The sequence below is a fragment of the Pyrgilauda ruficollis genome, unplaced genomic scaffold, assembly GCF_017590135.1.
Source record: "Pyrgilauda ruficollis isolate IOZ18807 unplaced genomic scaffold, ASM1759013v1 scaffold37, whole genome shotgun sequence".
NCBI lineage: Eukaryota > Metazoa > Chordata > Aves > Passeriformes > Passeridae > Pyrgilauda > Pyrgilauda ruficollis.
This window is the reverse complement of record NW_024525156.1, coordinates 7,863,489-7,875,702: the sequence shown is the minus strand read 5'-3', so window position 1 is coordinate 7,875,702 and position 12,214 is coordinate 7,863,489. Positions and strand designations below refer to the sequence as shown.

Genomic DNA, 12,214 nt, shown 5'->3' with positions numbered 1-12,214 from the left:
AGACTATTACACATGCCAATAACATCATCCTGACTCTTGGACAGATTTGTGGGAATTATCCAAGCACACTATACTACACCTATAGTATAAAACATAAAGAAAACCCATGATATATTCTGAATGCTGAAGTCCACACTTTTCTCCCTAAACTTACTATCTTGCTTCCTCAACATTGTGGGCCCTGAGAAACAAAAAAAAAAAAATAAAAATTATCATCTCACTGTAAAGATTGTTTTCTCTTCCTACCATAATTATAAAATACTAATGCCTATTTCAGTTCTTCAGTAAGGTCCAGATTACAAAACATCATATTCAGAAGTACCAGCAAAAGACACAGTTCAGCACTGCTCAGTAGGAAAACCTGCTACATATTTGCAGTTGTGTATATTAAACAGTGCTACTGCCACTTATGCAAGGCAGTCGCACAAGAGATTAAACAAATTTGACTAAATGATTTCAGAAGACTCCACTTAACAGCCTTGAAAAACAATCCTATTTTTTAAACAAATGCACAATTAGGCTATTTCAGATGACTTAGAGCAGCTATTTGGCAGAGAAACCACTGGAACGGGCTTTGTATCTTTAAAGCACAGTCTTGTCACTCACACTGTTTTGTGAAACTTTGTGGACACAACCCATTTATGACCCTCCTCTTTGTGTATCCATACAACACCCTACTCTAGAGGCTGAAAATCAGATGCTTTAATGTACTGTAGTGTCTACTGCTAAAAGCACTTGAGTTGTTCCCTGTCATTTCAATTCCTCCTCCTCACTACTGGGTAAGTGATCTGTTTTCTCAAAACAGCAGTATCCTTCCTGAAGGAATATGACTCAGCTTTGCAGAGCATCAGTATTACTTCACCAGTAGTCTACTTTTTGATTTTACTGCACCGAGAAAAATGTTAAGTTAAACAAAGATCCTTCTCCAAATCAGGCAAATTTCTTCATGAAAACAACAAATAGATGTAACCATCTTAGTCATTAAATTAAAATAGTCTGCTGTGACTTTCATGGAGTTTTTTTACCTATTTTTTTTTAAGATTAAATTTGGTTGTTACCAATATCAAGCAGAAAAAATTGTTTCCCCAGCTCTCTTTAAAATTATCACCCACTTTCCTTCAACCACCACTGCATTTCCAAAATTTCAATGTGTCTTTACTATTTTAACATTTTGCTGACCATGAACAGCTATTTTAGTGATTTTACTTTCTTCAAGACGAAGACCAAAAATCACTATGCAGTTTCACCCTATTAAACTGACCTAGGAGTCTGCACTAAGTATTTTTTTGACACTAGAATTATTTTAGTTTTTATTTTCAACTGAAAAGGAGTAGAGAAACATTAATATTTTCTCTGTATATTTGGGTAAGGAAAGTCTTTCCAGTCTTTCTTTAGATTTTATTTACCTAGACAGTGATTTTACATGCAAAAGCTTTTGGAAGTCATGTGGTATTTTAGGTTGAAATTCACACCTGTTTCTGTTAGGTTGTTGTGGGACACATTTAACTGGAGACACACCACTTCTATAACAAACATTACTACCCATCTTCTACACAGTGACTGAGCTCTGCAGCTGATGAAAGCCTCAGCTCTACCAAGTCTCTTCCTGCTTCTGTCAGCTCCTTTCTGAGCACATCAGCACTTCATGCCAGCTCGAATGTACTCATTCCAAGAATGGACCTGGCTTTTCTCTAACTCCCATTCACCTTCCACTCCAAATGTGCATTTAGTTTATCATCTGTCAGCTATCAAAGATGTTACCAGTAACTGCCCTCTGTCCTCTCTTAAAAATATTAATGACTTCTGCCTCCAACTGTTTCAAACACAGCCTAACCTCTAACTTGATCTATCCTTGTCTATCTGCAGAGAAGCTTGGCTGTTTCACACTAAGCCAAATTGCACAACAGCTGCTGCATTTCACACTGAAGCTCTCTATTCTCATCTTCATTGTTCCAGGGAATGTCAATTCAACAATGCTATTTCCCAGCCTAACTTCTCCATTGTAACTTCATTGTTTCTGCAGTTATTTTTGCTCTGCATATGCTCATCAGAAACTATCAAGTTGTGGCATTTTTCTGTGGTATTTTTCAAAATATCATTTACACACACATACACACCACCTTGCTTCAACAATCTTATTAAAACTGGTATTTCTGGAATTGGATCAAAACTCCATAGAAGAGCCCACTTCTTCAGCCCAGGTCAACCAGCACTAATGACAGCAATACTGCTGCAACCTTCTCATTTACTAACGCAACTCAAAGCAACAGATTCTTGAAAAGTTTACACAACACTGTGAATTTTTGTTGTGTTTAATTATTTAATACATATACTGTCATCCCTCTAAGTCACATGAAAGAATGGACAACTTATTTCATACTTTACATCCTCTGCATGCTCACCAATTCTTAAAACACACCTCAGCTCCTGACAGCCACATGGCCAAGAACCAGTACTTGAGGACAGCAGGGAGCTGTCATGTGAGCTGCCACCAGTGCTGCTTGGCAAAACTTCACTTTTGGCTTCACTATTAGATTATTTGTGTTAGACACTCGTAACAACTCCGTAGCTGCTCCAACTGGAAAGCCAAGTAAGCAACAACAACTCTGACTACCTTCTCTGTAAGTTAGCTACTACACATCACAAGGAGATAGTGCCTTCCTAAGAAGATTCACCTATCCTAACTTTACAAAGGCTGTGCTCTGCTTCATGGTTTTCAGATGGAAAATTGGCTTGTTTTTCACATTTGATGCCTACCTTGAAAGCTAGTTTGCCCATGATCTAAATGATAGTGTGTTTTTATCAGTAGTATTCTTGAAAAAACCTGCTGCCTTTTAATAATATGCTTGCCTTTTCTTTACCATGTAATCATTCCCAACCCTCTCTCCTTTCCTTACTGTGACAGCATTTTCAATGCTGTCTACTACATGCAGTCAATTATCCCAGTCACTATCACACAGAACACTAATACAAAACAAGCAAGGCAACTGTATATAAAGCAATATAATCAGGAAGAAATAAAACATAAGTCCTCCTTGTAAACTTGAAATAACACTCCTAAATGCTAGCTTTTATCTTTGCAGTATTAAGTGATTTTCATGAAAACTAAGCAAACAATAAGAACATTATTTAAAAGAAAAAGAAGAAAACCAATCATATTTTCATGACACTCATTAAGACTTCTTCTAAGGTCTCAGCTATTCAAGCAACTACCAGCATAGGCTGCTATAGGCAAACTTAGTCGAACCCAGACTAATGGAAGTCTCAAATTACTAGTACTTGCATAAGTCTTCAAATGTCCACAACCACAACAAATCTCAGCATTTTGTTTTCCTAAAATACTCACATGTTCATTTTGGTACCTGAACACAGATATCTCAAACCAAAGTTTTAAATTCTCTTATCATTATGCTTACATTAAGAAACACATGCACAAGCAGGATACACTAAGTGTACAACATTAGAACCAGACGCTATTTAAAGCTATTCTGGCTACCAGCCTGTTCTCTAACCTCACCTTGAGAGAGGTGGCACACTGAACTCTACTTGGAACAACCACTTCCTCCAGACCCACATCCTTCTCCTGAGAAAGCACTGCTGTCACCTGTGTAGATTAGGTTTTAGATGGAAAATTCTCCACTTTTTTTTTTCCTGTATCAAGGAGTTAAGTACAATTATGTTCAGATTTGACCTGGCAAAGCCTGGACAGTTATTCATCTTAATGACAAGAGTTTTGGGGGCCCTTGTTTTTCCTTTGTTTTTCAAACACTTTTGTTCCTCCAACCAGTCCCTTCCCATTGCTCGGTATGTAAATTGTGCTCCTTCCAGGCATGTGGCAAGTGTTCACATAAACAGGTGGTGACAACACTAATCTCCTCAACGGCTTTGAAAACTGTATTGTTTGTCCATATATGAATGAAGTTACTGCAGTTTGTAGAGGCCACTCATAAAAAAATCTATCTTACAGGAAATAACTACATCCACTTTCATCTCACAGCTGTGAAGAGTTATCAATCGGTTGTTTTTTTTGCCATGAAGACTTATCAGAGTAATTTATAAAGGCACTCCCTACACTGTCTAGCCAAGGGTTGACTGAAGCGCTTACAAGCTTTTTTCTCTGCAACATTTTGTATTCACAGGTATCTCCATCATACCAGAAGGGTAACTTCAATTACTAGAAGTTTGATCAACATATATTTTACTTGGATGAAAAATGTTTTGTTCTTTATGCCTAAAAACTAAATTCACAAACTTCAACTAGCAAAAATACTTTGGTTTGAAAAACACTTTTATAATAACAGGATTTAAACTTAACAGACAGCCCTCATTCTTGCATCCTGAAGATGTCAGTTGAGTCCCCTTACCAAAGTATTGAGGACTCACAGCTGCAAAGATGAAAATTAAACCACAACAACCAAACTCTGTATGATTACTGCCCTGTAAGCCATGACTTGATGGCACTCCCTCAAATTCAACTTGGCTTATGTCAGCTGTTTTCAAATACACAGAATTTTCAGTTGAAACTTAGAACACATTTTGAAAAGCTTTATCTTAATAAGTATATAAGATCTAATTTTTATGAAAAGTTAACACATGTACTAACACCTCTCCACACAACCACTTAGACTCTGTGCTACTGGGTTTTCGTATGGTAACAATCTCTTTTCATAATTCCAAGATATTTTACCAGTACTTTCAAGTCACAACAGTGCACTTTTTTAATTAAAAAATGGATAATTGTCTATACATTCATAGTTCAAAACATATCCTACTCTCAGTTTACACAGCAATTTCTAATCTCCAATTTATATATAGGACAGAAAGGCACTTCCTACAACCACTGTGTTTTCTCCTTCAAAATGTAATCACTTGCCCGGCCCTCAACTCTGCTTCCTTTGCTATTAATCCTGCCACAAAGGTGACAGACCTAACAAGGTACTCTGTTCTTTTCAACTTCAAATAATGAAATTCAGATACCAAATATGTAACAGAAAGTAAGCTGCCTCAATTTCTTCCAATTCCAATAAAAGGATTCCTCATTTACATTCAAGACACAGAGTCTTTATGTGCTCCTACTACCACCACCTCACTTCCAGTTCAGCTGCTTTCCTCACATTTCAACTGCAACTTTATTTCCCCAACAACTCAAGAGTTTAAATTTACATAACCAAAGTGAAAACTGGAAATGTGCACATTTCAAGTGATGTGAACCTAGCTGCTGTTCAATATCCTAACAAAATCTTCCAAATAATGAAACTCCATTTTTCGGGCTACTTTAATTCTACTTCAAGCTCAGTCTTACAAAAGGACAGGAGGAAAGCCAATAACCCCACTTGGCAGCTCAACTGACCAATTTAACCAACCCAAGATTAGAACTGATTGTTTAGGCAGGCTTTTTGTTGTTGTTTGGGGTTTTCTTCTCCTCCTAGAAAACACTGCAACATATTTACTCTTTTAAGTAACAGCTAGAGTTTTGCTAATATTCTCTGCAAGTGACAGGAAAAAGAAAGCATTTGTCACTGTAAATTCTGTAAAGAGAAAATATTTTGTCTGCTCCTAAGTGCACCAAACAAAGTTTTTTCCTTATTCATTGATCTCTGCGCCCTTTGTGTTCCACTGAAAAAAAAAGTGCCTCTTGTTCAAACAAAGGGAAGCACCGGAGATCTCTTAATAGACCCTCTCCTTATAGAAGAGTGGATCATGCACAGAGGCGGAATTCAAAGAGCTCTTCTCAATGCCAAACACCCACAAGAGATGCCAGAACATTTTCCAGTGTATGTTAGATCCCAGACTGAACCAGATAACCTTCACATGTAAATACGGAAATAAGAATGCCAGTTGTTAAATATGTTCTAAGAGTTTTTTGACAAGCATGTCCTTCTACTGCTTTAAGATTTTCAGATGTTGCTAGACTGAGCTCAGTGCAACTTCCCTGTTACCAGAAGCTATCAGCATCAGAAGTCATCACTGCACCACTTACGAGCTTACCAGCTGTAGCATCCCTCAACCCACACATAAATGTGGAAGTTGATTATTAATCCAGCTGGCAGGGTCTTCCAAAACTGCAAGATTACTACACAAGCACCCATTTGTAACTACACTAGGCAGACTACTGTGTGTAAGCCTACTGTTCTAATTTGTCATTTTGTTTTCATCGGGATTTTTTCCTGGGAACAATAAAGCTCGGTCCTTTTTCCACAATAAAACCCACCAAGGCCAGCACCCTGACAAGGAGTTTCACATTCAATGGCTCTCATGTGAAGCAGGTTGCCTCGGGAGCATCAAGCCCTCCAGAGAGGACACAGCCCCCTGTTCGGACCCTCTATCCGCGCAAACGCAGCTGCCAGCCCTGCTTCAAGGATGCCTGCTACAAATCACACCTCCTCCTTCACCCTCGTGAAACCAAACACACTGAGCAGCACCACCGACCGCAAGCAGCACTGATACGCCGTTTCCCACTTCCCTCGCGGACTTTCCTTAAAAACCCAGTGAACGCAGCTTTTACTACTATTATTACTACTGCCATCATTATTTTTCACACACGAAATCGGCCAACCCCCTCATCTTTCCTGCGGTGAGTCTGCATTTCCCTTGCTCGCCGCTCCTTTTTAGGCATCCAAAAGGAGCAAGTGCCCAGCCCTGCCCGGCCGCTCCGCCCGGAGCGATGGCCGGGGGGTGCCCTGGGGGCCGCGGAGCCGCCGGCGGAGCGGACGGAGGGGAGGAGCCGCCGCCGCTCGGGGGAGGGCAGCCGGCACCGGGGGGAGGCTCTGTAGCCGCCGCCGCCCAGGCTGCCGGCACGGCTCCGTCCCCGCCGCCGGCGGTCCGTGCGGCCCGGGCAGTCCTGCCTTCCTCGCCGCTATCCCCCGGGGAAGAGTGTCTAGGCGGCGGGCGCAGCCGCCCTCTCCGCCCGGTTGCGTGCCGAGAGTAAACACCGAGGGAGAAGGCAGCCTCCATTTTTTTTATCCCGGCAGCCTGTCAACAGGCTCCCCCCCTTCCCCTCCCGATCCTCCACGCCGAGCCCGGCTTCCCAGCCGTCAGCGCCCGAGAGTCGCTGCTTCCCTGCCTCAGCCGAGGCAGCGACACCTCTTAACACGGGCTTCGCTTTTTGTCTGCCTCTTTCGGTTCTCCTTAGAACATGCACTTTCCATGCCGCTTCTCCCATCCCTGCCCTGTGCCGCCACCCAGCAGCACAGCACCGGAGGAGCGCTGCCTTTTATAGCGGTGTCATCCTTGCCTGCTCGCCGGCGTCCCCGGGGGGCCCGGCCGGCGCAACGGGCTCCCCGCAGCCCTGCGGCCCCCCTCACCCTACGCGCCCCTCAGACACCCTGGGCTTCCCGGATCGGAGCAGCTTCCCCCTCCCGCCCCGCAACCGCCGGCAGGACATTTTCGGGGGACTCGGGTCCGCCTGACGCTGGGTGGTGCCGCCCGGCCCCGGTGACGCGCCCGCTACCGGGCCGGCATGGGAGGCAGAATCGCACCTGTCACCGGCGACACCGCCCCGGGGCGACAGCAGCCCCGCACCCTCCCGGCCGGGCCGCTCCGCCGCCGCCCCCGTTTTCACGCCTCGGTTCTGCCGGCGAGGGTGGCGTCCCGCCCGCGAGTTGCCGTGGCTAAGCCCCGCTGTCCCCGGCACGGGACGGGAGGCTCGGGTCTGTTCCCCGCCGCCTCCCCGAGGAACGGACGGGCTGTGCCGAGGCGGCCCCGGCGGCGAGAGGCGGGCGAGTCTTCCCCGAGGCCACCTGACAAAGCCGGCTGCCCTCTCCTCCTTTCTCGGCTCCAGGGGGAAGACGTCGCTTCCCCAGGGCCACCTTTCGCCTCTACCTCCAGCCGCGGTCTCGCGGTCCTCTGTTCCCCCAGGACAGGAGCGCACTCACCGGATCGGAAGAACGCCGCGATGTCCGCCGAGTCCTTGGCCGCCTCCTCTGCCCCTTCCCCCGCGCCGCTGCCGGCCGTGGTGGCGGCGGAGGTGGCGGTAGCGGCGCTGCTCATGGCTGCTGCTGCTGCTGCGTGTGCCGGCGGCGGTGGCTCCACCGGGCGAGACCCGCCGCCGACCTCGCCGCCCCCTCCGCGGATCCCGGCTTCACCTCCAGGCGGGAGCGGCCGTCAGGGCGGCAGCCGGAGCGGGCGAGCGATGCGGGGCGGCGGCGGGCGGCCGCAGCGAGCGCAGGGACATGAAGGTATGTGCGGAATGGCAGCTCCGGGAGCGCCCACCCCCCGCAGCCACCTAGGAGGCGGCGTGTGCATGCAGGGAGTCCGGGCGGGCGGGCGGGCGGCAGCCGGAGCGCAGACAATCGCGGGAGGAGGAGAAGGAGGAGGAGGAGGGCGACGACGACGACGGCATGGGAAGGGCCAGCGGTCCGCGCAGTGAGCAGCCAGTGGGCGGAGAAAAAAAGGAACGTTTCCAACCTTTTTTTTTTTTTCCTCCTTTTCTCCTTCTTTTTTTTTTTTTTTTTTTTTTTTAGAAGGAGCGAGGAGCGATCCGGAGGAGCAGCAGCTGCCCTAGCCACCGCGGTGCCAGTGGCCGCAGCAACCACCGTCCTCCATCTTGACTGGGAGGAGGAGGAGGGTGGGAAGGGGGAGTCGGGAAAGGAAGCGAGTCCCCGCCCGAGGAACAAGGGCGGTGGAGCCGGGAGCGGGGGGAGCTCGGGAGTCTCCGGCTGCGTCCGGCACCGCTCGGGATGGGGCGGGGCTGGGCGGTGCGGTGCAGGACGTCAGCGCTCCCGCCGGGCCCGTGTGCCCTGGCTGGGCCGCGGCGGCCGGGACTTCCCGGCGGCGCCACCGCCCTCTGGGAGCTGTGGGTTTGCTCTTCGGGTTTGGGGTTTCTTTTTGTTTGGTTGGCGGGTTTTTTGGTGCTTCCGGCTGGCCTTCGCCCTACTCCCTGCTCGCCGGTGTGCGGAGGTCGGAGTGGAGGTCCGGAAAAAAAACCCAAAAACCTAAGCAAATCCAGTCCGTCCGCCCCCGGGGTGGGGGCGAGCGGCGGGAGCGTGGGAAGCGGCGCGTGCCCCGTGCTCCTGCCTGCCGCTCCCCGAGCGCCGAGCGCCGCCGGCCTCCGCGGGGCCGTGCTCGGGAAGAGACCCCTGCCCAAGGTCGGAAGGAGCTTGGCTTACCTGTGGAAGGCACAAGGAAAAAGGGATGCGTAGATTTGTTTTAAAAGGTGCCTTTAAAAGGTTTCCGTTACACTGCTGTCTGTATTGTGGATATTTTCTGTTATCACGGGGACACTTCAGAAGATTTTATGCTGTGGCTTGGTTCAATTAATATCAAATAAGCAAACAGCTCACGATAGGGAGGTTATGATGTGCCCCATCACCGTCCTGATCTTCATGCTAAGGCATTTTGCGTCCAGGTGAGGTTGAGGAGAGGGTGTCAGAGCAGGAATCGTAGCAGTTTCACAGATTGATTAATTTGAGCAACAAACATCAATCTTTTGTGGTAAATGGTAAATCGTTAGCACACTTGAAATGCAGAAGTACAGCTTCAGGAATTAAACTCCTGAAGCTTTGGTAAGTGTTGAAAGAATGGTAAGTGCAAGAGAAATGTGGTTCGTAGAATCATAGAATATCCTGAGTTGGAAGTGAGTCACAAGGATCGTCCTAGGATCCCGCACAGGACCACCCCGAGAATCCCACATGTGCCTGAGAACATTGTCCAAACACTTCTTCAACTTCAGCAGGCTGTGGGTTATGAACACTTCCCTAGGGAGCTCAGTGCCCAACTAGCCTCTGGGAGAAGAATATTTTCCTAATGCCCAACCTCCCCTGGCAGAGCTCATATCCTTCCCTCGGGTCCTGTGGGAATCCTGACAGGTTCTGTTAGTTTATCAGTCAGATGATGAGGAAGTCATCTGCAAGGTTTCCAAGGTTTGTATTTATCTCAAGTTGTATAGCTTGATGAAAAAGCTTTTGTGCAATCATGCCTGCCCTAATTTATCTTAGAAGGGATTTGTTTGACTGAAAAGATTTTTTTAATGTTTTTCTTTCAGACAGCAGGCCCAGGAAAGAGTTCCAAATTAGCATCCCGCTGGCAGAAGTGGTTGCAACATTAATTTCTTTCTAACTGGCACCATCCACTAGCAAAAAGCATGAATGGAACAAACACTGCTGTTCCCTACCAAGCAGTGAGTTGACCTAGGGGTAGGAATAGAATATTGTATATCTGCCCAGAAGAAAAAGCCAATCTGCATAAGAATATGAGAAAATTGGGTAAGTGCATGGAAGGTGTTAATATAATGAGTAAAGAAGAGAATAGGAATCCATCATTCCAGCTTTCAGTGACTAGAAAGCAAGAAGTGCTTGAGATTACTTGTTTTCCAGATTTGAAAAAAGACATCAATATGCTGTGCTACTCTGAAAAAAGCTTTAGAAGGCTTTTCATTTGTTGTTGAACACTCTGACTTTCGGATCCCAGTTAGTTGCTCTTCCAGCACACTACAAATTCTAAGTGGGCACTAAAAAGGCAAGGTTAATTTGAACACTTTTGAAGGATGTGTGACTCAAGTTTGCCCCTTCCTTTGTCCCCTCCATCTGCTGAATTGCGAGAGATGCTGGGTTTGCTTTTTTCTTAGTACATGGATGCCCTGAGCCATGTCCCCCACTACAGGAGCCTTTCATCACTGAAAGTGATTGAGAAGAAGTTGTAATCAGCAACGAAAGTGGCCCTTACAGAAAATCCTTCAAGAGCCAAAAATGCTCATATCCTTTGCACAATTAATAAGATTATAGTAATGCATAGGGTTCATGCTAATGTTCAGAATGCAATATTTATTGAAGGGTAAGTAAAAAGAAAGAGACAAATATAGGAAAATGACATTATGACAAAGTTACTTAACACACTTATAAAACAAGGATTTAGTTCACAGTTACGCATCTTAAGTATAAAATCCCAGATTTAATATTTTGCCATTAGGAAATTAAGTTTCTGAGTCTGGTTCTTGTTGGTCATTTTAGGCTTCAAAGAAAAACAAACCAGGTATGAATTGTCTATATGGAGAATATCCCACATTGGAAATTTGTGTGAATTTGAAAGCCTATCATTAGGGAATAGCCATAGTGTCCTCAACTCCTGCATTGCTTATCTCAGTTTTTGTCAGCCTGGAAGTGTTTTTGCACCATTTGCAGTGGTAAATGTAGGAATGAAAAAAATATTCATGGTGTAAAACATACTTTAGCAGTAATGTGATCTGTCAAATACCAATAGTGTTAAGGCACAGATTCAAGTTAGGGTTTTAGATTGTATACTAGGAGTTTTAAATATTAATGATGTCCAAGTTCTGTGCTTAATTTCTCTATTTTATATGTGTATATAAAGCATTTAATTTTATGTAAGCATAGTGTTCAAAAATATTTATACTCCAATAAAATAAATGCCCAAAGAGAAGTGTTGTTTCATTTGAACGCCCTTTATTTTTACTTTGTTTTGTCTAACTGTGGTTGAATGGTCACTCCAAAATGAGAATGCCAAACACAAAACTTTATTCCTGTCAAAGAGGTGTCTTGTGAGGGAAGAAGCTTGCCCAGAGCCTAGCTATGTGTATTCAGGCTGAGAAGTGTCACATGTCACTTCATGTTTCATCCCGAAAGGAATTTGCAGACTTGATATTTCTTGAGTTCTTTTCCTGCAGTATTTGCTGCCCACTTGATCAAGAAAACAAAGAACGAAGATTTCCCCATTTCTCCAAGACATTAATAAAAGCAGGGCAAGCTTGATTTAAAAATCACTAATATTTACAAACTTTTGAGAAGTAAACTAGAAACTCACTAGTTTGGACAAAGTAGGAGACAGGAGATGGTATTGATCTGGGGCCATCAATTGAAGTTGTCTTCTTGCTTAGAAAAAGAGTCATGGAAAAAGAGACTTCAATTATGAAAAAAAAAAATCAAAAATGCACAACAACAAAACCCAGCCAACAACTAGATTTTTACAATGGAGTTCTCTTCTTGTAGCTGTTTTACAAGCTTCATTATTCATTTTATAAACAAAAGCACAGAACATAGAGAGTAATGTGGGGACAAGTCTTCCATATGGAAAACACTATAAGGGAAAATGCACATCGACTTCAGGCCAGCCTCTAAGAACTGTTTCTTGCAACCCTTATTTTTCTGCAGCAGGCTTTTGGGGGACTCAAATCTATAAAACAAGTTATAAACACAGTAAGTAATAGAGAAGGCCGTATCAGGTGCTACTGTGCTTTTAAGATGATAAGGCTTCTTTCAAG

The 12,214-nt window shown here is 45.1% G+C and overlaps 1 protein-coding gene across 1 annotated transcript in view; it reads right to left on the bottom strand.

Annotated features, from left to right (window-relative positions):
- TRIO (trio Rho guanine nucleotide exchange factor) overlaps positions 1 to 8,141 on the bottom strand; it is a 242,880-nt gene extending 234,739 nt beyond the window's left edge. Inside the window, 1 exon segment of the mRNA XM_041476043.1 lies at positions 7,875 to 8,141. Coding sequence (XP_041331977.1) covers positions 7,875 to 7,989 — 115 coding nt within the window. The 5' untranslated portion in view covers positions 7,990 to 8,141.
- Between the last annotated feature and the right edge of the window lie 4,073 nt (positions 8,142 to 12,214).